Source organism: Zophobas morio, unplaced genomic scaffold (genome assembly GCF_036711695.1).
Source record: "Zophobas morio isolate AGI-343-1 ecotype UQ-CSIRO unplaced genomic scaffold, CSIRO_AGI_Zmor_V1 ptg000011l, whole genome shotgun sequence".
Lineage (NCBI taxonomy): Eukaryota > Metazoa > Arthropoda > Insecta > Coleoptera > Tenebrionidae > Zophobas > Zophobas morio.
In genome coordinates, this window is record NW_026972116.1 from 10,284,529 (window position 1) to 10,311,157 (window position 26,629).

Below are 26,629 nucleotides of genomic sequence, written 5' to 3' on the forward strand. Positions count from 1 at the left end.
TATTTTTGTGTTTGTTTGTTTATGTGTTTTGTTGGGGTAACCAGTTCGTAGTATTTTAACTTCTCAAAGTAAATTATTTTTGAAGTAACCAATCATTTAGATCATGATATAATTTGGCATAATGTAAACTCTTTGTTTGAACCGTTGATAAAGTGTGGCAAAAATTAATCTCATGTAAATTTTGTTAACTCTGCAAATTTTCACATCATACAATATTTCTTTAATCTCACAATTTTAACCTCAGTAATTTTATTTGTTGTATAAATTTAATTGAACGTAAATTTCATGTTCTACAGTTCTAACCTCACATAACATTTCTATTTGTACAAGTTTATTTCACACCAGATCTTTCGTCTCGTAAATCCTTGCTAAGTTTTGTTTTGTAAATACTTTGTTGATGAATGTTTTCTATCATATAAATTATTTGATGTCCAACTTTAATCCCACATAAGAATTATTTGTTGTTTAAGATTTCACAAGATTGTATGGCGAATTTAAATGTTGTTTATTGCTCTTTGAAACTTTAACACTTGTTCAGTTGTTGTTAACATCAGAGTTATAAGAGATTGAATGTTTTAAAATGGAATTGAGGTTAAATGACACAGAAAACGTGGCAGAAGCGAGGTTTGGTTCCTAGTCGAGCTGGCGAGATTAATCGCGCCACCTGTACAAGTCCACAGGTTTGGATAGATTCAGGGGGCGGCCGCCGACGTTGTGAATTTCTCGATTTGGCCCAATAGTCGAGATCTTTGCGGGTTGGACGACCGTAATGGCCTAGTTCCGCAGGGCAAAGTTCGTCATGGGATATGCGTGTGGGGTAGGCTTTGCGATAGATAGAATCATCGTCGCGGGGGGAGAACAGTTCCAGACCGGTAGCTCAGACTCCGCTTATGCTACAACGCTCCAGGGGTACCTTTCTTGTGCTCCTGTTAACTGCCGTAACAAAAAAAAGGAAAAGGAGATCGGCCGCCACATGCCTGTAATAACTTGTGTACTTGCATCCAGTTACTTGATTCGGTTTTTGCTTTGTTTTATTAAACTTGTGATATTCCAATATTTGCATTGATTCCAAACAGATGTACAGAATTTCCGTTTGTTCGTTTTTCGTGTGTGTATGTCTGTCAATTCGCGAGTGTTTTTCTTTCACATATCTTAAGGTGTTTGAAATGTAATAATATGTCGTCCGGGAATAAAACCAAAGGGGGTTTTTACGCTGAGGGGTAATTCTTCGCAGCGTCTTTCCCCCTGTGAGGGTGGTGCCGTTTCTCCCCCTCCAAACCAATTTTTGTCTATTATTTCTTGCGCTCTCGACAGTGTATGCACTTGTATGAAAGAACGTCTTCCCGCCATTTTTCAAAAACAAAAAAAAAAAAACACACAACGTAGGTTCCTATTTGTTAGACGATCATAGCCAAGGCCAAACTTTGAATTTTTAAATTTTTTGCGGGCCTTTCAAACTGTTTCAAGGTCAATTTTTAAGGCGGGAAGTTTGGGTTATCACACTGTATTTAACGGTCTTGGGATAAATATCATATTAAGAGTTTTTATGTCGTTCAGTGATACCAGGCACGTAACCAGTCTTTTATTTTGGAGGGGCCCAGCCCGGGCACTAATTTCAAATAAGGGGGCCTTTAAAAAAAGTCATATCAGTTGTATCGGCTAATTGCTTAAAAAAGTTATCGACAAAACTGTTCACAGCAGTATCGCTTTACTCAGAGAGTTACATTACAAGATAAGAACATAAGATTACTCATAGTTAACATTTGCTTTACTTTTAAAATTTAAAATTAATTTAAGGGGGCACCAGGGGTGGCGCAGGGTTTTGCTGGGGTGGCCTGTCCCCCCCCCAGCCCCCCCCTTGGTTACGTCCCTGAGTGATAGTCTGCTTTCCCTGAACCAATTTTTGGTCTGATTCATAGAATCGTCAATTTTCTGTATGAGTTCAGCTAAGCACAGATGAGTATTTACAATCGTAGTGCCGTCAGCAAAATAGATGCCCATGGCGTCAGCTATGCAATTCATTGATTTAGATTATGAAAAGTAGGGGTCCTAAGACCGACCCCATCTTTTACATAAAGTAGTTTAGAAGTATTCCCATTCAGGTATGTTATTTACTGCACTGTCGTTTAATACACAAAATTAAAGTTTTTTTTATGAGAATGTCAAAGTCCACGTAGTCAAATGCTTTGGAAAGGTACTTTGCACCCACATACCGAAATAATAACTTTTTGTAATAATACCGATTTATAGCATCTAGTGTACTTTTTCTTCTTCTAAATCCATATTGATTTGACCCTAAGATATTTTCCTGTTCAAAATAGTTTATTAGTTATTAATAGTCTTAACTTAGTTTTATTAAACTGTAAAAAAAAAAATCAGTCTTAACTTAGTTTTATTAAACTAAGTTAAGACTGATTTTGAAAATGCCACACTCTCTGAGGTGCGTGCAAAAGAGGATGCCATTTGCCAAAATTAGTCTTATCTTCCCAAGTACTAGCCCCGCCCACCCGTCCGCTATTTTCTCAGAGAATGTCATTTGCTCAAAATTTGAAAATTAACTAAAACCTCAACACGGAAAAATTTGTCCTCGAAAACGTATAAACGTTTCCAAAAAAATCTTGAAACAAAATTCAGAAGAGCTCCAAACATGAAAATTCACAAAAGCTTCGATTTTCGATAAAGTGGATTTTAAAATCTATACAGGCACGACTTAAAAATGGCTTGAATGTGACCAAATCATCACAAAACCTGAAGATCATGTACAATCTCCATTTCGAAAAATTGGTTCCTTTTTGGTGGTTAAATGATTTAAATATGTCTCTACCTTAGAGCTGATTTCAAAATGGACGTGATTTCAAATAAAAAAATAAATATGAAAATCGATTAAAATTTTGTTTCAAAATTTTGCCACCTTTAGGAACGAGTGAAAGTTGATTTTGGAAACCTCCAAAATTCAACAACATCTCGAAAAAAAAGTAATAAAATATATGCAAGATTTTTAAGCTTTAATCGCCCATAAATTAGGACTTTTAACTGTAGTCATTATTCAAATAACCTTTCTTCTACGTACGATATAATCAACCAAATAAACACAAATAGGTACCTTGGAACAAAAATTTTCACATTTCGAAGTATATTTCTATTTGCCGGGGGATTTCATGGAAAAAAAAAACTTGAAAAAGACCTTTCTTGGCTACAAAATTACAGCATGTGAACATCAATGTCTCCAAAACTAGGCATTTGCACAAAATTTAATGTCACTTTTGAACTCAGGAGGTGGTTTTTCGGGGTTTCAAAAAATATTTTCGAAAAAAGCGCCAAACGACTATATCAAATTTTTAAACCAACAGTTGTCCTCTACCAGAAACTCAAATGATGATTTATTCACCAGAAAAAGATAAACTTGTTTCTGCAATGTCTAGTTGCTTTAAAGAGGTAAGTAATTGGAATCCACTTTTTTAAAAAACAGGTAGCAAATGTTTTATAATTTTGATTTGTTGATGTGAGTGTAAAAAAAACGTTTGTTTTATTGTTTTTTTTTTGTTTTTAGACATAGCATGGGCTTTTTTTGGTTTGTTTTTAAACAACTTTAAATTTTCTTTCATTACCTAATAAGTTAAATTCAATATAAAGATTTAAAACAGGCTGTTATTACCAATTAATAGACGAATTGTGTGACGGAAATAAATACAAAAACACATTCAATAAAAGTAAAAAAAAATTGTCCACATACCTTTTTGTTTTAACTCATTGTCATTAGTCATTACTCATTACTCATTACTGAGGAGACACACAAAACAAAACAAATTATTATTTTTTTCACAATCACACGTCCACAAAAATTTATCATATTTGTTATATCTATGAAAATACCTATGAAAGTCTCTTGTTTTGTCATGAACACTTTTTTTATTAATAAATTTTTCACTACAATTTTATCATCGTAAAATAGAGGTCGATTTTTAATTAAATATTCAACTGAAATCATTATTTTTATTTAAAATCAAACAATTGAACTCCCGTAGTTGAATTATTGCTAACGGTCACCGTTTAAAATGGGACCCGATTCCAGCCAAATACAGCGACTAGAGGTGCGGTTTCCATGGCAACGGTATAAACAAAAAGTGTAAATGAATCACGGTTGGGTCTCCGTTTTCACCGAAACCTTACCAACGATTTATTCAAGGCACTATATCTATAAATATAAGTTTTGATACAATTGATAGAAATGTTTTCTTGATAATTAACACAAATTTCCTGATAATTTTTTAAATATTGGAAATGACTATTTTGCTATGTCCAGTGTACTTATTAGCTGTGGTATTAGTAAAAGTTGTAATTTCGGGGGGACACGTGCCCTTGTGCCTGGCACCAGCCTAATACATCTTTCAAGTGTTAATTAGGAGTATCAGATTACTACTGTTTAAATCTCCCGCTAGCTTAGTGTATACGCTGCTGCCTGTTGCTATTTTTTTCTACCTTATAAAATCGTTAATCTTTTATCTCTTTCTTATCGGTTATTTTTATCCTCCGTATCCCTATCAGTTATTTGAGGTTATTGGATAATTTTGTTAATTTTATTATCACGCCGTTGCAACGTAACATAATTCTCCAAATTAGCCAAAATGAGTACGGCCGGCAAGGTAATTATTCTTAAGTTCTAAACACATTCTTCATATTAGTGTTTTAGCCTATTACATGTAAAGCGGTAGTTGCATGGGCCGCCAAAGAAGATCTAAAAATTGAAACTATTGAAGTTGCGCCCCCAAAAGCCCACGAAGTTAGAATAAAGATCCTCTTCAGTGCTGTCTGCCATACCGATGCATATACTCTCAGTGGCCAAGATCCTGAAGGTCTATTTCCAGTAATATTAGGCCACGAAGGAGGTGGTATTGTTGAAAGTGTTGGTGAAGGAGTAACAAATGTACAACCAGGTATTTTTCCACTATGATTGTCTTTTTTTTTTAACAAATAATTCACAGGTGATCATGTTATCCCCTTGTACATCCCCCAGTGTGGTGAATGCAAATTCTGCAAGTCACCAAAAACTAATTTGTGCCAAAAAATTAGGGTCACTCAGGGCCAAGGAGTGATGCCCGATGGAACATCTAGATTCACATGTAACGGGAAGCCTGTGTACCACTTCATGGGGTGCTCAACATTCAGTGAATATACAGTAGTTGCAGACATTTCTGTCACTAAAGTAAGATGGTTATGTAACAGTGGTCAAGGCCACTATTCAGCTAATTTTATCTCAAGGTTAATCCCAAAGCACCACTTGATAAAATCTGTCTTTTGGGATGTGGTGTACCCACAGGTTATGGGGCCGCTTTAAACACCGCTAAAGTTGAAAAGGGCAGTACTTGCGCTGTGTGGGGTCTCGGAGCTGTCGGTCTTGCAGTGGGTATTGGTTGTAAAGTAGCAGGAGCTTCCAGAATTATTGGTGTTGATCTTAATCCTGAGAAGTTCAACATTGGTACATGTTATTCATTAAGGAAACGCATTTTTTCATTTTTGGTTTTTATAGCTAAAGATTTTGGTTTCACTGAATTTGTTAATCCCAAGGATTATGAACAGTCAATCCAGGAAGTTTTGATGTTAAAAACTGATGGGGGTGTAGACTTCACCTTTGAGTGTGTGGGGAATGTGCAAACCATGAGAGCAGCTTTAGAATCGTGCCATAAGGGCTGGGGTGTTTCTACCATTGTAGGGGTTGCAGGGGCAGGACAAGAGATCAGTACTAGACCATTTCAGTTGGTTACTGGGAGAGTTTGGAAAGGAACTGCTTTTGGAGGTTTTTCTTCTAATCAGTTTGAATTTTTCCCAACTTGTAATTTTTAGGATGGAAAAGTCGCGACAGTGTCCCAAAATTGGTTGAAGAGTACCTCCAAAATGACAAAGTTATGTGTTTGGATAAATTTGTAACACACAATTTAAAAATGGATGAAATTAATGAAGCTTTTCATTTGATGCATAAGGGAGAGAGGTAAAAAGCCTGATAACACTGACAAGTTTACATGTTTATGCTTTTTAGTATCCGAACTGTTGTTGCTATTTCTGAGGCTAATTAAGATGTTTTGATGGAATTTTTACAAGTAAGGGGTAACAATTTATTATTTTTATAACATTTACTGGAGCCTATGGGTTTTCTTTGTAACAAGATATCAAATAAAGAATGATGAATATATACTCAAATTTTTGTTTATAGTATGTAGTATCCACAATACTTCACAAGACCACTTACTCTCAAGAAAAATCATTAAAAAAACCTTTGTGTCTCTAAGACATAATTATTACAAACAAACAGCTTTCTTTTTTTGCATATAAACTGTACTTAGCGATTATTATTAACAAATTGATATTTTAACCTACAGCCATAAATATATAAAAAAGGAATGAATATTAACTCAGTATTTTTGTTGCCAACATTCTACAAATATGAGGTTCATTAATTGAAGCTATTAAGCAGGCAAATTTTTTGTCTGGTCTCAATGCTTTCAGCGACACGTCAGAAAGCAGGCTTGCAAGAGAAAGACCTTCTTCACTTTTTAAGCTGCCGCTAGGAACTTCTTTCAATAGACGGCATACATTTTTTGTTAAAGTAACATCTTCTTTCAAACTGTTTACTTTGGGCTGAAGACAGTCCTATAATACATTAACTTACACTAACTGACTGAAGCGTAGACTTCTACATACCTTAATAACTATTCCAAGATTCTGTAAGTAATATCTCAAAGCATTAAACATACGCTTTACCTCCTCTGTTTCCGTATCTTGACTCTTTACCACCTCACAAATTAGAATCATAGAATCACAAAGTAATTCTGAAGTCTTTTCAGTCCCACAAAAATTGAGTAAATTTGTTGATAGCATCACCCACTCTGGAGTTACACATACAGCTAACACCTAGAAACAACTTTTCAATTAAAAAACTTGAAATCTAGATCAAAAATACTTTAATTAAATGAGCTACTATTTCTGCATGCTTTTCAAAACTGATTTGGAAGAAATGGGTTAGCGGATTAATGTCGGAATTTGGTCCAAATAATTTCTCTTTATAAAATGTGATAAATAGATCTTCAGATTTAAGTCCCTGTCCTATAACACACTAAATTTGATAGAGAAATGACAAACTATTTGTAACTTACCACTGGAATAAACAACACTTCTATTCATCTTTGAATATTTATCAACGACATCTACTGTCAATTTTACAACTTCCTGGTTGAGCCCATCAAATGTAGAGAAGTTACAGCGACATGATTTCATTAATTCTAATAAGAAATTAAACAAGTTTTCAGTTTTATCTTCTAGAACAATATCTCCATGCAGATCCTAAAATTTGTTTGTCATTGATATTGTCATATGATCGAAAAAAGTTCTCTAGTAAGGCGATGAAAATGGAAATAAAAACAAATTTGATGGTCTACTAGAGATCTATTTTTTTTGCTGCAGTATAATAACTCACCTTTAGAATTTCTAGCCCAAATGTAGTAAGCGTAAAATTTTCTTCATTAACTGAGTCCTGCAGGAGTGGCAGAATTACGTCAGTGACTATTTTTCCAGCGGTAACAACCGGTCCTGCCAGGGCATTGCATAACTGTATATAATTCCGACAATTCTGTTCACACAGTTTATTATTGCTCATTTCATTTTCCAACGCACTCATGCCAAAGTTATCAATGGTTATTATTTCTTTAATAGAAGGCCAAAACGGGGCTAAATTACATGAATAAAACGCATTTTTTGAACATTCGCTAAATATATAACTCAAAGTCTGTTTTGGGTTTTGTAGTAACAATAAATACAGTTCTTTGCAAAATTCATTCCCAATATTCTTATCTTTGATTTTGTTAAAAATCAGTATCAACTGTGGTTGCACATTGTCATTTAAATTATGCGTAATGCCATTTTGGAAAAAGTGTCGTGTTGTAACCAACACTAATTCATTGAAATCTAAAGTTGCAGCACATTTCACAACTACATTTCTCACATCTGTATTTTTTTTGTAAATACTCAAATTAAGTAAGCGTGTTACATCACTCACAGTGCACAGGAATGCCCATCTATCCACACAGTCAATACTGTCTTTACAATCTAATACTTGGGTGTTCAACAATGCCGTAAACCATTGTTTTTGGTTGCTATCTGCTTTGTTGACCATTGCTACCATTGTTGCTTTATCAGCTGAGTAGATTTGTTCATTTATAGTTTTAGGTTTTTTGGCTATTGTTCCCAACATAGTAATCAATTCTTTAGCATGAGTGTTCTTCTGATACTTTTCAATAAATATATAACTTTTGCTAGCAATTATCATTTGGAGAATTTCATCTTCATGCTCCACCTAAAGAACACAATTACTTTTGTGCATGATTTTATAACAAAAATAATACCTCAGCCCACGAACAGTACACATCTAACGTAACAGCCATCATAATAGAACAACACGTTTTTATCAGTTTTTCTATTATTTTTTCCAAATTCTTGTTTTTTTCATTACACAGTAAAAGTAAATCTAACAAATTCAGCAGCGTATAGCCCATACACACATAAACTGAATCAATTCTCGCATTTTCGATTTGATGTCCATGCAAACCAGTTAAATTTAATAACATCTGAGACGCAATATCAGTGAAACTTTCAACAGCAGATGAATCATTAGCGACCATTATTTTAGTTATTATTAATTTTAAATACTCATATGCATTAACCACGTGTATTTTTAATTTGCACTTTTTGATACACGGAACAATTTCAAGCAAAATTTGTTGAATTACATTTGAATCAAAGCGGTGAAGTGCATTACAGAAATGTTTGCTTAAATCCAGGCCTACGATGACATTGGCTAACAAACATGTGGAGAGTTGAGGCGTTATGTTAATCAAATGTTCAAAACCTGGCTCATTTAGCGGTTCTTTAAATTCGGTATTAAGTATAAGAAACAAACAAATCTCTTTAAGTTGTTCATCGAAAGCATCATTAATTTGTTGATTTTTTATGTAGCTCTTTGAAGAAAGGAACTTAAGTAGCTCACTCGATAAATTCAAAATGGTTGATTCATGACCTACAAGTTGCATTAAGTCAGAATTAATTAGCTACTTATTAATTATTTAAATCGAACTTACCTCCTCGGTGTCTGACTTTTGCGAGTGGCCCGGCGGTTTTTTCCACACTTAATAATATTCCCTGAACGTTAATGAAATCTTCGTTTAAATTCATATTTGTATTTAGTCGTTTGTTCAAAAACCTTAAACTTTTTAAAATTAACTAATGTAACAACCGCAAACAGCAGCTAGCAAAAACAGGGAAAAACATAACCTAAATCTACAAAAACTTCAAAGAAACAAATTGACTACACGTTGATGCTTTTCATCTACTGAAAATATGTTGTTTTAATTTATAATATATTGTTAATACATTAAGAAACCGTTTTTTTTTTTTAAACAACACGTATTTTAGTTGTGAAAGAGTAATATTAATTTAATAAATATATATACATACTCGTTTTCCGATTGCGGTTAAATTTTGCTAGTAGTTCAAATGTCCCAAATCCTTAAATACATTATATCTACTCGCGAACTGTCAAAATTCATAACCAACACATTTATGTTTTAAACAATTGTTGTTTCCAGTCAGTTATTTCATTATGTGGAAAACTTTCCAGCATGAGGACAAACTCTACATGCTTAAAATAATTTACGAAGAAGACTTGGAGCTATATTTAACCGATTTACAAAATTTATGGATCCAAAAACTTTCGAAAGAAGCAGTCCTGCTAAAGTTCCAAGTAAATCTACATAAGAAATAAATTGTTTATTATTGTTCATTCATATGTATTTGTAGGAGTGCAATCCCTTGTTTGATATTAAAATTGATGAAGCTGTAGCAGAAGTAGTTGAGTTAATAAATCAGATAGCAGAAGCTGGAAACCTTATTTTAAGCACCAATGGAGATGAGCTACAATTATCAGCAGAATCTGAGAAGTCAGAAGTTAAAATAAAATTTCAATTCGATTTTATTAAATCGACGCAAGATATGGTATGTATGTTGTTGCACATTTTTTGAAGCAATGGTAAAATGTAGGAAAACAGCATTTTTAAAAAACGCTCTTAAATACCAACAGCAATGAAGTGTTTTTTTTTTTCATTTTAGACTTTTAAAAACTAAATGATTTTTTTTTTAATTTAGTGCTGTTACATATTTTCTCCAAGAAAGAAATGTTAACGTCTACTAGTCACAAAAATCTTGTTAAAAGGTTATGTTAATATTGACTTGCGTCAAACTGAGGGCAGTAATAAACCTACTACCGAAAGTTTAATCATTTTATTTTCAATCGCACAATATAAAAAATATTTAGTTTCTCAGTTGGCCTGGAGAATACATCATGGCGCATGTATCTTTTCCTGTATGAAAATGTCACTCAGACTAAAACTCCTAAGTACAAACTTAAGTGGGATTTATAAACTTGCTGTTGACGTTGAAGTTCCCGTTGCAGTTGCTGTTCCCACTGACGTCATTTATAAACTCCGTTGCCAAGTTATCGTTGATAGTAACTTTGATGTTCAACTTTTGCCGTATTTAAAGCGATTGTAGAAGAAAAATGGAGGATTTAAGTTGATTACCACAAAAATTTACCATTTTAGAAATGTTTTAAAAAGGAAAAATGTAGCCCCGCCCACCCGCCCTATCTTAATTGTGATGATTTTTTTTATTTGTCGAGAGCCAAGGGGGTGGAGCTTAATTGCAAAATCCTTATTTCTCTACGAGAAATTAAAAACATGGTTGTGAGTATCGTGTTGTTCAAAGAATACTATGTATATTAAGGAAAAAATAAAACCAAAGATTAGGCCCAACCCATACCCACCCCGATCTCAATTCTCAATTGTGATTTTTTCATTCGTTGTCAGATCGAGGGGCGGGGCTTAATTGGAAGATCCATATTTGTTTACAAGAATTTACCACCTTAAACAGGTTTTAAATTTCTTGTTCTGAAAAGACGACTACATATATTAAGAAAGAGAGCAAAATATAAGCCCCGCCCGCACCATCTAAATTGTGATGATTTTTTTTATTGTTGAGAGCCAAAGGGGTGGAGTTTAATGACAAAATCCTTATTATTTCGCTACAAGCAATTACCATGTAAGACAATCATGTTTTTGAGTATCGTGTTATTCAAAGAATACTATGTATATTAGAAAAAATTAAAGGCAAAGATTAAGCTCCACCCATACCTGCCCTGATCTAAACAGTAATGAAGTTTTCAGTGGCAGACCTAGAGGCGGAGTCTAGTTGCAAACTTCATATTTCCTTACAAAAATTTATCGTGTTTTAAGTTTCCAAGAATAAAAAAATCATCACAATTGAGATGGGGGGGGGGGGTTATATTTTGCCTTTTTTTCTTAATATACATAGTATTCTTTCAACAACACAATACTCAAAAACATGTTTTTAATTTCATGTAAAGAAATAAGAATTTTGCAGTTAAGCTCCGTTCCCTTGATTCAGGGTGAATAAAAAACTCACCACAATTGAGATAGGACGGGTGGGCGGGGCTACATTTTTCCTTTTTTTCTTAATATGTGCAGACTTCTATTCCCAACAAGAAACTTAAACATTTTTAAAATGGAAAATTTGTATAATGAAATATCGATTTTGCAATTAGGCTCCATCCCATAATTGCAAAATCCATATTTCCTTGCAAAAATGTACCATTTTAACCATGTTTTAAGTTTTTTGTTGTGAAAAAATGACTATGTATTTTAAGAAAATAAAGGCAAAATATAAGCCGCGCCCACCCGCCCTATCTCAATTCTGATGATTTTTTTTATTCGTTGTAAGGTGAGGGGCTGAATTTAATTGTAAAATCCGTATTTTTCTATGGAAAATTACCATGTAAAATATGTTCTTAAGTAATCAGGTTATACAAAGAAAACCAAAAGAGCAGCCCCACTCATTCGTCTCGATCTCAATCCTGATAAATTTTTCATTCGTTGTCAGACCGAGAGGTGGAGCGAAATTGCAAAATCGGTATTTCCCTATACAAATTTACCATTTTAAACATGTTTTAAGTTTCTTGTTGTGAACAGATGACTACAAATATCAAGAAAAAAGGCAAAATGTAAGACTCGCCCATCTGCCCTGTCTCAATTGTGATAATTTTTTTATGCGTCGTGAACCAAAGTGGTGGAGCTTAATTGCAAAATCCTTATTTTTCTACAAGAAATAAAACACATGTTTTTAAGTATCGTGTTGTTTAAAGAATACTATGTATATTAAGAAAAAAACAAGCCAAAAATTAAGCCCCACCCGTATCCATCCCAAGCTCAATTGTGATGAATTTGTCATTCGTTGTCACACCGAGGGGCGGAGCCTAATTGCAAAAGCGATACTTTCCTACAAAAACTTACCATTTTAAACATGTTTTACCTTTCTTGTTGCTAAAAGAAGACTACACATATTTAAGAAAAAAGGGCAAAATGTAAGCTCTTGTAGTTTTATAATACCTAATCTGTTTTTGAGACGAATAGCAATAAATCTTGTTGATTTAAACGTCGAGAACTACCTTTAACAACGCATAAGTACTGACAAAAAGCTACACTGTAGAAAATGATGGCATCTATTTAAAATATGAGGGTGTCGGTGAACAGGTGGTTAAATGGCTTAATATTAGTGGATCTCTTTATCTCTATCAAAATTTGATTTTCCTGGAATTAGTGCTGTCAACCAGAAAAATGTCCCCCCTACTTCAAGGGGTTTTCCTTCAAGTTGGCACCACTGCACACTACCGCAATTTGATTGGTCGAAAACCCAACGTCAACGGCAACGTAACGACGAAAGTTAAAAGGTGGTCATCTTGAACGTCACCCCAACTGCCTGCCAAGTTGCAACGGTAAACGTCAACGGATGATATAAACGACGCATACCTTTGCTGCATATTTATCTTGCAACGGCAGCGTCAACGGCGAACAGCAACATCAGCAGCAGGTATAAATCGACCTTTATTTATTTATTCATGTGTATAAACGTTAGTCTATATTACATGAATATAATGACGTTATTCAAATTTGGGCTTCCTATATAATACTTCAGAAAATCACCTGATTTCATTTTTTTATATGTGCTAATTGTAACACAAATTAGCCAAAATAATCTGAGAAGAAAAATAAAAATTGTTGCAAGTTACATGTAATTTTACTAAAAATCAGACTTTGTTTTTTTTTTATATGACTGTTATTATGACTATTCCTACATTTTGCCTTCATAACGAAATCTTTACAAGGAGTTCTACATTTGATGTGACACTGGAAAAATTGCAGTTTCTTAAAGAAGTTACAGTGCCTCTAATTCAAACTGTCAAGCACTTAGAAGCCTGCCAAAGCATTCTTTGTAATTTAGTCAAGAAAAAGGATCGAGAATTAGAAGAATATAAACTTGAAAAGGGTTTGATTTCTAGAGGTACAACACAACTACTTGTGAATAAAAAATGTGTTCTAATTTTCTGATCTAGATGATTTAATCACTGAGAGATTTGATGATGCCATGTTAAACAATATTGATGATAAGTCAATGATGAACGTATTTGGTCAGTCAAAACCGTTTTGGGATAGTTTCACAAGACAATATGGAACCATAGAGACCAAAATTGAAGAGTGAGTGAACCGATAATCTCTTAGACACAAAAACTAGTGCGAAATTTTCAGTATTAAAATGGATCCATGGAATCATATGAAGCGTAAGAGAAAAGTGTACTCTGCAAAAACAGCAATTAAAAAGGGTAAAGGGATAAATTATGACAAAGAAAAAAGTGAGTGATGGGTTAATTTATTTAAAAAATATATATGTATATCTGTATAAATAGACGAAACTATTTTATGTTAACAAACTATAATTGTTTTAATTATACATACTATTACTACATATGTTTTTACCTAAATGGGGTCATCACTTGTCCAAATTCGGTCACCCTAAAATTGTTCATGCTAGAAACGTCATGTATTTAGCTGTGTTAGATCATGTTGGGTAAATTAGGTAATGTACTTGGTGCTCTAGTGGTACCTTCTATTCGTGTCATCTACGCCATTGTGGTTTAGACATGTGTGATTAATATCTACAATACTTACAGAATCCTGATTATGTAAATCTCTATCTGTAAACTGTTTAATAGGAGGAGGAGTTGTAGTGTGAGCCAAGACATATAAACTATTACTTTTTATTTTAATATCTGTCGCATAAATAACATTTCCCGACTTGACGTTGCTTGCAGAAGAATAAAACCTACACAAATCAATTATGTAACTTTTAATCACTCTTTATAAATCTTACGCCAAAATTGAGCGCGGTGTCTTTACACTCTCAGCTTCAAATTCCTCAATATTATCATCAAAACCAAAATCTTTAATTATAATAGTTTCATCTTGCGCATTTTTAGTCAGTGGCAGAACTGAATTACTTCTCTTACTTTTCTGCGTGTTCGTCATACTAATATTTTTACACGTTTTATAAGATGAGCCCCAGAACCACAAAACATTCGTATTGTCAAGGGCTATCGTGAAATTCAACCCACACGCGACCATCTGAAATACTAATTTCATTGCATGCTACGCCGAAGTGAAAAAAACTGACTGTAATCTTATTTTTTAATTTAATCGTTTGTGGTTGAGTGTAGTGGATGTAATTCCGTTTCCCTAACTGACCTTCCGAGTTTCGACCCAAGGCAATTATAGTTCCGTTTTCGGTCAACATCATCGTGTGGTTAGGGCCAACTGAAACAAATTTGATTTTCTCTTTTAATGGAATAGGGGTGAATAAGGTAATTTTGCCCTGTTCTGGAACTCCTAGTTTGAGGTGGTCGTTGCAACCACTAACCAGTACTTGTCCAGTATGTGTTAATAAAACGCTTTCATTGTCTCCACAAAAAATGTTTTTGATTTTTGTTAAGTTTAGGAGTTTGATGGCTAATGGCATGCATCTGCAATAAGATGGGTTTGTATTTTTGTCTTTTGTTCAGTTCATGTTTAGTTAGGAGCGCATAAAGTCCGTAAACGGTGTGCTACCAATTCGTATTTGTACTACTACAATAATTAAAATTTATTTTATACATTACTGTGTTTAAATTTCTCGCTGAAAGTTAGTTCGTAGTTTCATAAAACGGCAATTGTTTAAACAAGAATGAATCGCATTCGACGCCAGGGTCTCCCTGCAACGAGTGTAAGTAGTGTAAGACCATTTAATTGGTAATTTTCTAATCTTAAATGTGAAAGTTTTCACTCGAGATTTATAATAGTTTATTTATGGCATTTAAACTAATTAAACGTTGATTCATTTTGAAAGAAAAGGCCTTGAGGATTATCAACAGTAAAATTAATATCATGGTGGACACGAAATGGGAGGTGCACTTTACGAATATGTTTATTTTCTAATATATTAATCTGTATTATCCTCGCAGAGCTTGAATTTGCACATTTATTCTCGAAGGATTATTATGATGTTGATCATTTAATATGTGCCTTGTTATGTTTATTTCATGTGTTTCGTTTTATGTGTTGTGTAAATTTATTGAGTCCATGATGTAATTTGATGAATTAATTTATGTGTAACCATTAACTTGAATTCATGTCTAATTTAACCTCATGTAAATTTTTTCTTAAAATTATTTCCAGACTGTGCCTTAATTAATTGTTGCTTACTTCATTTCTTGAAAGTCTAATCGCTATCCAGATATACTCGTATTTCTAAGTTCGAGAAACGTAGGGTTTCATTTTTAATTATAAAAAAACACAGGATCACGTAGTGAAAGCAAACACACCTACCAAACATAAAAAAAAAACACGCAATGTGGGGTTCAATTTTTGTTGACGATCACACATTCGGTCAAATTTTGGCGGGATGTTTGGTTAACATAGCACTCACATCAGAGTGCCTTTAACTAATTGGCAACAAACGCATAAAATGCATGGTTTTGTATGCACTGCTACTTAAACTTGAACTGACCTGGAATGGAGGTGAAATGTACGTAATACCTATACTGTGTATGACCTTGTCCGAGCTGGCCGTTTTTGGAAGAACCCCAAGTAAAGACTTTTCCATCGGTCGATAAGGCAACCACGTGTTCATCACCACAACGAATTTGTGTAATATTTACGTTTCCTAACGAATCTGTTATGCGAAAAGAATTAATTAATACAGACTAATTATAAAGAAGAGAATTGTGAATAGGTTTTTACGAAAGAGAAAGTAAAAGTATTCTACTAAAAAAGTAATTAAATGATGGAATAAATTCCTTCTTAAAAAAAAAACAATAACTACTTCGTTTTAAAAATGTTTTCAAGTTTTACCGACAGTGTGAAATGTTTCAACAATATTATTAAAGGTGTTTTATAAGATTAAATTGAATTTAAAGTTGTGACCACGAAACAGATAATCCACAATTGGTGAAAGTTTTAAAACTTAGATCTCAAATATCTTGACTTTTAATTACTGTCTGAATTATCATTGGTGGTCCTGAGAAAGGAAAAAAATGTCACTAAATTTTGTAGTTTGCATACGAGTCCAAACCACACCACTCGAGCATTGTGTGAATGTCTCTTCCGAAATGTTAAATAACTCAAAGTAAGCAAATAAAAAGTTTATAATAAAAATACCAATTATTTTAGGAGTTTGTAGTGAATTCCAGTCACCATGTCCTAAGCATCCTCCCTGCCCATCTCCGCAACTAAAAACTATTCCTTCTTTATTTAAAAAGATACTAAATCCTTTCCCAGCGGCACACCTTTAATTATTATAATAATTAATACCTTTACTTAATTAGTGAAAATATTTTTACATATACATACTTAACAATTCGTTTCCCTCGTAAAGAATTCACCAACATTGCAAAAGCTCTATTGCGTATCCCGTCATTTAAAGCTAACTCGCCGTAAGTGTTTTCACCCCATGTATAAACGTTATGATCTAAAAGCACACAAAAGGTAATGTGCAACTAAATGCAACGTAACATGTTACAAAGCCGTTATATCGAAAATAGTTATACACAATTCGACTTATCACAATGTAAGAAAAAAAAAAAGGATTAATCTATCATACTGTAATCCCCATACGGCCACTGCCTTTGATTCTAATGTTACGAAAACATATTGTGTTGACTTGTTTATATTTAGTCTGGCGTGCAAAATCAGTTCGCACTTTTTCACCGATAACAGGAAACGGAGATTCAGTTAATAATTGCTCCCAAAATATGAATGCTTTGATAAAGCACAAGACCATTACCAACTACACAATATTTTTAACACACATGTAGAATTTAACAACAATTGGCCTCGCGGTTCGGAGATTATCTGTCGAATAAAAATCTACACAGGCGGTAGACAGAGAGAAGGAAACGGAAGACCTCTTGTTTCGTACTCCTGGGGTCATGAAAACGTCCAGAAAACTTGAAAGTAGGCATTCGTCGACTGGACTCTATTACAATACTTCCCGCTATAAACAGACTTATTGTTATGAAAAAACGCAAAAGCAGTTTTTTTTAACAGTTTATCGTTATCTTTTTAGTATTTTGGTGAAATTTTTCATCATGTATCTTTAAAAACCAATATCTCCATTACTTATAGAAATTTTGTAACGCAGTTTTCACCACTATTTTCAGCTCACAGAACTTTATACGTTACCCGGGAAGTATTGTCGAATTTTTTGTCAGAAATATGCTACATTAAAACGAAACTTGTGACGAAGAAGCTGGATCTCATTTTCAATAAAAAAATTCTACAATGTTTTCCAAGCCACATAAAGCTTTAGAAGCTGAAAACATTGGTGAAAACCGCGTTCTGAAATTTTCATAAATAATTGAAATCTTGATTTTGAAAAATATGTGATGAAAAATTTCACCAAAGTTTTAAAAAGAATGCTGATTCATTATTATAACCTTAATTTTCAAATTTAGAGTTGCGTGTAGTAGTGCATTTGGTATATGTTCTGAAAAGCTGTTGATGGATGAGAATTTAGATATTTCTTTTTCGTTCGATTTTTCGGCTTTGTAACATTAGATAACGTTTTGTATTTAATACCTGAGACAACGACAATATAGTGGGTACAACTGACGGAAAAATCCAAGATCGTTTTGTGAGGCAGCTCCTGAGGTATTACTTTTTGATCTATACCAAAGTCATAAATTTTGTACAAAATTGATCGTTCTCGTGGAACTCTTGAAAGTCATACATTTTATTAACCTAAAAAATTAAAGACAACTCACCCCAAATTTAAAGAAGTATTTGTAGATGAAAAAGCCCTGCTGTTTAAAGCTTCATTTTTTTTCATTATTTTTGAAAGTATAGAGTCGTAAATATACTTGGCTGATGGCCTTTTGGTCGGATTTTTTTGAAGAATCGTGTGAACTAGATGCGATAATTCTTTGGAATACATTTGAGGAATACTTTTATAGTCACACTAAAAATAAAAAAAATGCGTACAATTATATACTACAGAAGTTTGATTCAATACATTTGTAATCTTTTGTACCAGAACAGGCAACGTCATTGCTTCGAAAGGCTTTTTTAAACAAACTAATTCGTATAAAATACATCCCATTGCCCAAATATCAGATTTTTCGTTATAATCATAACCTTCACACTAAAATGACTATCTATGAAAACAAGACAAAGCGAAAATTAATAAATACCATCTCTGGACTTAAATAATACGGAGTTCCAACAACAGTTTGCGCCTGAGATCTAGTATTCAGCACTTTCGATATTCCGAAATCCCCAACTTTGACATTACCATTCATGTTTAGAAAGATATTGGCAGATTTTAAATCCCTTAAAACTCTGTTTTATTTTTTCGAATGGAAATTTCCTATAAATTACCTATGCAGAATTTTATTCGCGTGCATGTAAGCTAGTGCGGCACATATTTGCGAAATTATGTTTAAAACGCTCTTTTCCGAGAACACTTCATTTTTATTCCTTTTTGCATTAATGAGCTGAGTCAAGTTTCCACCATCTGCATACTCCATTACGATTATTAATGACCCTTCCTTTTGAAAACTTCCGAGATATCTGAAATTGATGGATTGAATTTTGGTGGAGGCGCCGGTTCAGTAATTCGCATCTACTTTATGATGTTGGGGTGATTTAGTGTAGACAGTATTTCTACCTCATTCAGAGCAGCCCTTCGTTCCGAATTATCCATATCCATGATAAACACTTCCTTCATGACCACTTGTTTTCCGTCATGAATTCGTCGATATAGAGTTGCCGTACCGAAAGCTCCTAGAGTGGAGATAATAGATGAAGCAATTAAAAACGTGAAAATACCTTGTCCGACGGTCTTTAGTTTTTCGTAATCTTCATAAAATTTACTGGTGTTCATTTTGTCGTGATCGTATGGCAAATGAGGTAATTTTTGTGTACAATAATGCGTGCCATGGAAACATAATTATGGGATTTCGATGAACTTCATGAATAATAAATTTGCTTTAATAATTCAAATAAAACCAAGTATTGACTTTTACATTTATTCTCATACATTAACTTGCTCTTGCTATACATTCATTTGTATCACAATATTTTTAAAATGCTAATTGCGCAATTCAATATGGTCCCAGCAAGCAATATCAGTAAACAAATTTCTTAAATTCGATGTGCCTAACTCATAATGCACCGATAGAATTTTGTGAATATTGTATAGATTTTGTATTTAAAGCACTTTGGAGTTCAACTATAAGAAACACGCCTCGTACTTAAAACATTCTCAGCAGTATGCATGTCGAGGATTCGAAGCTACTAATTATCTCACCGTGATTTTCCTACACATACAGGTCACAGTCTAATTTCTTTATTAATTCAATAGCCACAAACTTCGCAACTATGCATATCACTGTTTAAATTGTATAACTATTTTTAACAACTAAGTATTTAGCTTTGCCATAAATATTAAGCGGTATATCAGTCTTACTAAAGAAGAAACATTTATTTGAGTATCTCCACTCGTTTTACACGTAGGTATAGATGCGTAAATAATTGAAAGACTCAGTATGTTTAACTGGTTGATAATTGGTATGAATATAGCGTAACTATTGAGTATATGTAAAACGTTCGAATATACCCAGTGATACAGTTGCATATGATATTTGTGCGTTCTTCTATGACAGTGGATTAAGTGGTGAATACTTTATCAAGATTATTTTCTATGAAAACATAATCAGATGAGTCAAAAAAGAACAGTTATTGCTTTACCTAGTTATTCTTAGTGTGTACGGAATGAAAAAGAATAAATATGTACTGTAAACTGCTAACCATTCTGATAAACTAAAGCCAAAGAGCGAATGAAAAGTTCGAATTAATACTGAGGCTATCAAATAAATATCTACCAATTGAAGGAAATATAAAAATTTAGGAATATGTTATAAAAAGATATTTTGTTTCCTAATTAAAAACATCCAACATTTAAAACTCTACGCAGAGGAACTGATGTGTCTACGATATTTCTATGTTAACAGTAACAATTATAATACAAATATTCCACGATAAGCATCGCCAATTTCACATATATGTTCTCTTTTACATTTTAACATTTTGAGCGTGTATGTGTTACGTACATTTTTAAAGCTTTGCGTACAGTTTACACCACATACTTATTTGATAGCTCAATAAAAAACTATTGACAATAATATGATTGCAGTCTTTGATTTAACATGCAGAACATGCACGAATTTGGAGCTCCGTTTTAGGTTTGAGAAGATCAGAGTTTTCTTCTTTGATTGGTTCATGCAGAGCATATCCCTAAAATATTTACATTTTTAAAATGACTGAGTTAAAATAGTGTAAGAAGCGAATGTGTCATAATGACTCACTTTTTGTTCCCGTTTTTCTCGAATTTTCCTAGCTAAGCTCATAAAAGACGCTTCAATGTTAACATTGTCCTTACAAGAAACTTCAAAATGCGTCAAATCGAAATGTTCCGCAATCTGGAAAATGTAATTGGTTTAGTGGTGGATGTTTGGTGAACATATTTACCTTTTGTCCACTCTCTGAGTCAACAATTCTGTCGGATGATTCACATTTATTACCAGCCAGAACTGTGATTACATGTGGGGAAGCATTCTGCAATGTCAATAATGTAACAAAAAAAAATTACGAGAACAAAGTAAAACCTCTTCTATGTTTTGAAGCCAGTATGTAATATGATTGAAAGATTCTAAATTAGTGACGTCATATAAAAGTAAAATTCCCATTGCTCCTCTATAGTAGGCTGTTGTTAAGGTCCTGAACCTTTCTTGACCTGCGGTGTCCCAGATTTGTAATTTGATTGGAACACCGTCTAGATTGACGATTTTTTGTTTAAAATCTATCCCTGAAATAGCAGTAATATATTATTAACAATATCACCATATTGCGTAAACTAGAAGAATTATTTTCTACTTACCTATTGTAGATATGTAAGTGTCGTAATATCTTTCATCACAGAAACGATGCACTATGCATGTTTTACCAACATTTGAATCACCTAAAACTAAGATTTTATATGTAGCCGCGAAATCTAGCGCCATTTTTTATTATCGATTTCATATTGCTATATCTACACCTGATGCGCAACAATTGATTTTTAATCAAAGTTCACGCAAGCGCACATCTACGTCTCTACATGTGTCATTTAATCAATCGCGATATGCCTACCTCAACAATTTAAATTTAAGGGTTGCAGCCAGTGTGCATGCAACAGCTGTCAAAATAAAAATTTCAGATTATTCAGCACTTTTTTTCACCAAATGTAAATTATTTTTAGAATATAACAAATGAGTTACGAAATATAATACAAGAATGTGATAAAAATATTGCTAAAAACAGCAACAATGGATAGATCAAATGTTGTGTTATGTGAAATACAAAATTGATAAATTTTAAAAAATGTCGGTTGAAAAAAAACCGATTTACGATATTTCTGTTTTTTATGCATTTTTTAAATAAAACAACCGGATATAATTGTCAAATCAAACGAACTTACCTGTGAAGTTCGATTCCAATTATATTAGACGTCCAGTCCGAAGATATCACTTGATTTTAGATACTGGTAGTATGCCCTTTGTGCTACTCTACGCCACTGAGTTTAAAAATTGTTATTTCCCCCTCTCTGGGTACTGCTCCACCGATTCTCCGTTGCTGCGTCATTTTGTTTAAAGTGGAATGCACAACCTGGCGTGAGGGTAAAGATTTATGCCGTGTACGGGTTGGGTGGGAAGTGATATCTTCGGACTGGACGTCTAATATAATTGGAATCGAACTTCACAGGTAAGTTCGTTTGATTTGACAATTATATCACGACGTCCAGTCCTCGATATCACTTGATTTTAGATACTGGTAGCTGTTTAAAGTTAGTAAGGTTGTGCAAAAAAGAATAAGAACTTGCCCCCTAGTGTAAATTGGTCAAGGTAACAAGATTGATATTTTGCGGTCTGTAAAATTTTTCGTCCGAAGGCGAATGTGTCCCGCAAGGGTCGATTATAGACTTGTGTAAACATTTTGGAGGTATTAGACCACCCACACACGTTTTGTTTATCATCGCTGAAGACAGCCCGGTCGTTTTTCTGAAGAGCTCGATGCATGTCTCGTGGAATGGGGCGTGAAAATTGATATGTCCACCCCCGATTTTTCCAATATACGTTTGATCCAACGACTAAAGGTTTTGGTTGTGTCTATGTAGTCCGTGAGCGTGATTGCCGCACATGTCGCTGGTTGGTCGAGGAAGTATGGAATGTGCAGTCAGGGCTGTTCCCCGCTGCGAATTGAAGGTTTCGTGGTGTGATCAATGACAAATTTTGAAACCTTGTTCGTCTTCCCCAATCTGAGACAATTTGATAAGATGCAGTGCCTGCAGCCGTTGTCCTGTTATCAACGCTAGTAGGGTAATTAATTTTGCTGATAAAAGGCTGAGGGGGCGAGGGTGCTGGGCGAAGTACGTTTTCAGGTGTCCTAAAACACGACTGAGGTCCCAAGTCGTTTGATATTTGAGTTTTTGGGGCCTCAATCGTTTTATGCCTTTAAGACAATCGTTTTATGCCTTTAAGAAACCTTCTTAGATTACTGTCGTTTCCAACATCGGCGGGCAGGATGACAGCTAACGCTGAGCGATGGGAGTTGAAGGTGCTATTAGCAGCATTCGTTTTTGTATACAAATGTTGTAAGAAGATGATTACCGCCTCTGTTTGGGTGGTGTAAACAGGGATTCCCTTTTCGTAACAATATCTCTATAACTTGTAGCTGACGTTATATTGTCTTAAGGTGCTGGGAGTAATGGACGCTATTGCAGTGGTGATAGCCGCTGGTGGCATTCCCTTCAAGCGTAAGCCTTCCCCGATAATTTCCCTGCCACCAGGGTGAGGTTGGCTGCAAGTAGATGACGTGTCCTGAAAGGGGATGTTAACAGTGACTCGTCTGGTTCAAAAAATATAACTGGGCTAGTCAACAGTCTTTCGAAAAATGGGGACCATGGTTGTGAAGGCCAATGCGGCATTACCACTACGCCCTCAGCTTTGTGCGTAAGACTAGAGCAAACGGTGGGAAAGCGTAAAAGTAATTATAGTTCCAGGGAACAGTAAATGCATCACATGCGATTGCGCCTGGATCTTGATGCCACGACATATATTGGGGCCATTTATGATTCAACCGCGATGCAAATAAATCTATGGTGGGGCAACCAAACCGTTGAATAATTTGTTGGAAAGCTTTTTCATTGAGACTCCATTATGTATCTGTGGAGTGTTCGTGATTCGCGATCTGCGTCTATATTGTCTTTTGGAGGGGATATGTGCCGCGTATAATCATAAATCGCGTATTTCACACCACTGCCAAATTTCCATAGCTAAATCGCCTAGTTGTGGGTGTCGAACGCTACCCATTTTTGATATAGCTTAGCGCGGTGGTATTGCCTGTTCTGATCAGTATGTTGCATGATCTGAGTGGTTTACAAAAACCATTTTAGACCAAAAAATGTTGCTAGTAATTCTAGATAATTGATATGTTTATACGTTTTTCTTTCTCTTATTCCACCAACCGTGTCTATTCTCCCCGTTGCAGTGTGCCCCCCCCAACCGTTTAAAGAAGCGTCGGTGGAAATGATTCGCTGATACTCGTCTTACTGAATATTGTTTTTTTTTTTCTTTACTCGAATTGCGGTGTTCCACCGCATGAAGTCTGGCAGAAAAACAGCTGACAGTTGTATTTTTGCTTTATAGTTTAAAGCATGGTGGGAAAGCGCTTTGCATTTTCCTCCTTCTAGTTGTCGAGTATATAGCCAACCGTATTTAATGGCGGTTGTCCGAATGTGGAGTTCTTGACGTTTCTCCGGATGGAGAGCAATTGTCCTGGTTTTTCTGTTAAATAAAAAACCCTAAGTACTGACATGTCTGTGAGGGGTGTAGCTGACTCTTTGATTCATTGATTATGAATCCCAAGGATTGTAGGACGTGAACGGTTTTTCCCGTTCCCCGTAGGCAACCGGAATATGAGTTGCCAAGTATGAGAAAATCGCCTAAATATTTGGCGCATAAATTACCTTGAGAATGCAAGTAAGTAACCTCGTAATTTTGCTAAATACATTCGGAACTATCGCTAATCCGAAAGGCAGCGCTGTAAATTCGTACAGGTTTTGTTCAAATTTAAATCTCAAATATTTCCGAAGACTTGAGTGAATTGGGATGAATAAATACCCATCGGTAAGATCGAGTGACGTCACATACATGTTAGGCTGTAAAAGTCGTGTGACGGTACGATAATTATAATTATAATTATAATCATCCATTTTGAAGTGAGGTGTCAAAATGAATTGGTTTAAGCGTTTTAAATTAAAGATGAACCTGGAGGACAGCTTCGATTTTTGGCGAAGAAAATATGGGGACAGGTGTTGCTATCTCGATTGCCCCGGTGTTTAATAATTAGGATACGACCTCGGCCAAAGCTGTGTTTTGGGTGCGTGGTAGCTTTCACGTAGGCGGTGCTACTTGATATGGAGTGGCTTGGAATGGGATTTTATAGCCCTTAATCCAGTTTAAGATGTTTGTATTTTTGGTGATCTTTCACCAGACCAAGACATAGTGACTTAATTTGACCAGCATAACGGTGGTTTACCTCAGTTAACGGGGTTGATGGCGATTGTATTTCGTGTGGCTGGATGCCGGGGGTTGCCCTCGGTATGATCTCGTCTCTCCCTGGCGGCGAGTCGGGCCTGCCCGGTTTAAAGACCTATTGCCAGACGTTGATTGTGATGAACCGACTGTTGGTTTGTTCTAGTTTGCCCCGGCGTCTTTTTTCCTGCGAGTTCCCGTGGGAGGGCCAGGAGGCGGGGCCTTCAGGTCGTAGCCCGACTTTTGGAGGGCTTTGGCAGTCTTTAGGCGCTCTGCAAGGACCTCGCCAAAAAAGGGAGGTATCAGTCTGACTTTGTGCAATGTTTCTTTTGCTGACTTGTTGAGATAGGGCAAGACTGGTGTCGCCCGAATTATGACATATGGTAAAAAAAGTTTGTCAAATTTTTTATTGCGTCGGAAACCAATGTCAGAAGCTCTGGCTGTGAAGGGGTGGAAGTCAATAATATATTGAAGGCTTGACCCAATGGTGCCAGCCCAAGGCCCACGTGTTGCTGAGCCGAAAATGCGTGGTTGTCTTTTTTGACGATCAGAGCGGGTAACGCTGGCATCAGTTTCGAGTTTAAAATTGGCGCCTGTAAGTTGGGGCAATTTTTTGGCAGGAAGTATTTATTTTTAAAGACCACGAACTATCCAAGCCGTTAGCTACATAAAGAGTCCAACGACTAGCGAGAGCCGTGTGCAAGGCAAACTCGGTAGTTTTTGATTCGGAAAGGATCGGCGCCAAATATGGTCAAGATCTCCTCCTCCAGAGCCGGGCCTTAGATCGCTAAAATGGGCGAGTCCGGTTCTGTCTCCGCACGAGACGTGGGGTCCGGTTCTGGCTCGGCGCGAGACGCTGAGTCCGCTGGTTTGTCGCTCGAATGTTCGAAGCGTGTTAGCTCGCTGGCGCTGGTGTGATCGACGCTCGCACCTGTGTGTGGGCTGCGTGATCTGGAGCGGCTGGTGGACCGACGAGGACGCCGACTTTTTGCGCGTTCTCGTACGTCTGCTGGGCTGCTTTGACGACGACACTGCCGAGTGGTTACGCAGTTCCGTACATCTGAGTGTTGGCGGTCTCCGCGATAAGAACGCCGAGTCTTTACGCGTGTCTTATCGTGGGACAGGGAGCGGTCGCGACGGCGATGTTTTCGCCTTCGCTTGCAACGGTCTTCCAACGTTCGTAAGCGCCGTTTCAGCTCCCCGCGCGAAAGGCGAGCCGAGGACTCTGAGGAGGTACGGCGATTGTCGGCTGGCATTGTTGCCTGCAAGAGATTGCTGGAAGTCTAAAAATGTTAGAAAGATTACCTGTGCAGATGAACAGGATGTTCTGATGCAACACAGTGAAAAGATAATTTGCTGGTTGCAGAGACTCGTGGTGTCGAGGCGGCCACAAAGGAACGAATGACGCAGCAACGGAGAATCGGTGGAGCAGTACCCAGAGAGGGGGAAATAACAATTTTTAAACTCAGTGGCGTAGAGTAGCACAAAGGGCATACTACCAGTATCTAAAATCAAGTG

General features: G+C 35.5%; 5 protein-coding genes across 7 annotated transcripts; 2 read left to right on the forward strand and 3 right to left on the reverse strand.

Annotated features, from left to right (window-relative positions):
• The first annotated feature begins 4,513 nt into the window (after nucleotides 1-4,513).
• LOC135126893 (alcohol dehydrogenase class-3) lies at nucleotides 4,514-6,189 on the forward strand. Its single transcript, XM_064053105.1, has 7 exons — nucleotides 4,514-4,643; nucleotides 4,691-4,934; nucleotides 4,983-5,203; nucleotides 5,260-5,476; nucleotides 5,528-5,794; nucleotides 5,842-5,986; nucleotides 6,035-6,189. Exons 1-7 carry the CDS (start codon nucleotides 4,626-4,628, stop codon nucleotides 6,069-6,071), a joined length of 1,149 nt encoding a protein of 382 aa, XP_063909175.1. The 5' UTR covers nucleotides 4,514-4,625; the 3' UTR covers nucleotides 6,072-6,189.
• Nucleotides 6,190-6,238: 49 nt separating this feature from the next.
• LOC135126890 (uncharacterized) lies at nucleotides 6,239-9,324 on the reverse strand. The gene is made up of 7 exons (XM_064053100.1): nucleotides 9,126-9,324; nucleotides 8,394-9,064; nucleotides 7,469-8,344; nucleotides 7,149-7,335; nucleotides 6,956-7,098; nucleotides 6,697-6,906; nucleotides 6,239-6,645 (listed from the first exon to the last, which is right to left on the reverse strand). The coding sequence occupies exons 1-7, from the start codon at nucleotides 9,217-9,219 to the stop codon at nucleotides 6,403-6,405; spliced, it is 2,424 nt and encodes an 807-aa protein (XP_063909170.1). The 5' UTR covers nucleotides 9,220-9,324; the 3' UTR covers nucleotides 6,239-6,402.
• A 236-nt stretch (nucleotides 9,325-9,560) lies between these two features.
• Nucleotides 9,561-13,915, forward strand: LOC135126896 (uncharacterized). Its single transcript, XM_064053110.1, has 5 exons — nucleotides 9,561-9,787; nucleotides 9,844-10,038; nucleotides 13,317-13,455; nucleotides 13,508-13,649; nucleotides 13,701-13,915. Exons 1-5 carry the CDS (start codon nucleotides 9,647-9,649, stop codon nucleotides 13,810-13,812), a joined length of 729 nt encoding a protein of 242 aa, XP_063909180.1. The 5' UTR covers nucleotides 9,561-9,646; the 3' UTR covers nucleotides 13,813-13,915.
• Nucleotides 13,916-13,941: 26 nt separating this feature from the next.
• On the reverse strand, nucleotides 13,942-24,796 carry LOC135126895 (serine/threonine-protein kinase Nek8). 3 transcript variants are annotated; one of them, XM_064053108.1, is made up of 14 exons: nucleotides 21,997-24,796; nucleotides 19,106-19,262; nucleotides 18,858-19,049; nucleotides 18,671-18,809; nucleotides 18,493-18,621; nucleotides 18,245-18,438; nucleotides 18,060-18,196; nucleotides 16,833-16,950; nucleotides 16,641-16,768; nucleotides 16,020-16,155; nucleotides 14,623-14,968; nucleotides 14,323-14,573; nucleotides 14,121-14,274; nucleotides 13,942-14,071 (listed from the first exon to the last, which is right to left on the reverse strand). In XM_064053108.1, exons 2-14 carry the CDS (start codon nucleotides 19,204-19,206, stop codon nucleotides 14,006-14,008), a joined length of 2,091 nt encoding a protein of 696 aa, XP_063909178.1. In that variant the 5' UTR covers nucleotides 19,207-19,262; nucleotides 21,997-24,796; the 3' UTR covers nucleotides 13,942-14,005. The 3 variants fall into 3 exon arrangements, with proteins under 3 accessions (XP_063909178.1, XP_063909177.1, XP_063909179.1); XM_064053107.1 differs by having other exon boundaries at nucleotides 13,956-14,274; nucleotides 21,997-22,184; nucleotides 22,399-24,796; XM_064053109.1 differs by lacking the exon at nucleotides 21,997-24,796 and having other exon boundaries at nucleotides 13,956-14,274; nucleotides 19,147-19,224.
• LOC135126897 (ras-related protein Rab-13-like) lies at nucleotides 19,494-21,597 on the reverse strand. The gene is made up of 5 exons (XM_064053111.1): nucleotides 21,418-21,597; nucleotides 21,146-21,345; nucleotides 21,009-21,095; nucleotides 20,846-20,959; nucleotides 19,494-20,774 (listed from the first exon to the last, which is right to left on the reverse strand). Exons 1-5 carry the CDS (start codon nucleotides 21,539-21,541, stop codon nucleotides 20,682-20,684), a joined length of 618 nt encoding a protein of 205 aa, XP_063909181.1. The 5' UTR covers nucleotides 21,542-21,597; the 3' UTR covers nucleotides 19,494-20,681.
• Nucleotides 24,797-26,629: the final 1,833 nt, after the last annotated feature.

Excerpts from the sequence above, each read along its gene's own strand:
- LOC135126893 (XM_064053105.1), top strand. Across the intron at positions 4,935-4,982 it reads AGTAACAAATGTACAACCAG|GTGATCATGTTATCCCCTTG; the intron begins GTATTTTTCCAC and ends AATAATTCACAG. Across the intron at positions 5,204-5,259 it reads CAGACATTTCTGTCACTAAA|GTTAATCCCAAAGCACCACT; the intron begins GTAAGATGGTTA and ends TTTTATCTCAAG.
- LOC135126890 (XM_064053100.1), bottom strand. The coding sequence starts at position 9,219 with ATGAATTTAAACGAAGATTTCATTAACGTTCAGGGAATATTATTAAGT. Across the intron at positions 6,907-6,955 it reads TAGTAGCTCATTTAATTAAA|GTGTTAGCTGTATGTGTAAC; the intron begins GTATTTTTGATC and ends AGTTGTTTCTAG. Across the intron at positions 6,646-6,696 it reads ATCTTGGAATAGTTATTAAG|GACTGTCTTCAGCCCAAAGT; the intron begins GTATGTAGAAGT and ends AATGTATTATAG.
- LOC135126896 (XM_064053110.1), top strand. The coding sequence starts at position 9,647 with ATGTGGAAAACTTTCCAGCATGAGGACAAACTCTACATGCTTAAAATA. Across the intron at positions 13,456-13,507 it reads AAAGGGTTTGATTTCTAGAG|ATGATTTAATCACTGAGAGA; the intron begins GTACAACACAAC and ends TTTCTGATCTAG. Across the intron at positions 13,650-13,700 it reads ATAGAGACCAAAATTGAAGA|TATTAAAATGGATCCATGGA; the intron begins GTGAGTGAACCG and ends CGAAATTTTCAG.
- LOC135126895 (XM_064053107.1), bottom strand. The coding sequence starts at position 19,206 with ATGAAGGAAGTGTTTATCATGGATATGGATAATTCGGAACGAAGGGCT. Across the intron at positions 19,050-19,105 it reads AATCACCCCAACATCATAAA|ATATCTCGGAAGTTTTCAAA; the intron begins GTAGATGCGAAT and ends CATCAATTTCAG. Across the intron at positions 16,156-16,640 it reads ACAAACTCCTAAAATAATTG|ATTCGTTAGGAAACGTAAAT; the intron begins GTATTTTTATTA and ends TTCGCATAACAG.
- LOC135126897 (XM_064053111.1), bottom strand. The coding sequence starts at position 21,541 with ATGGCGCTAGATTTCGCGGCTACATATAAAATCTTAGTTTTAGGTGAT. Across the intron at positions 21,346-21,417 it reads CACTTACATATCTACAATAG|GGATAGATTTTAAACAAAAA; the intron begins GTAAGTAGAAAA and ends CTGCTATTTCAG. Across the intron at positions 20,775-20,845 it reads GAGAAAAACGGGAACAAAAA|GGATATGCTCTGCATGAACC; the intron begins GTGAGTCATTAT and ends TAAATATTTTAG.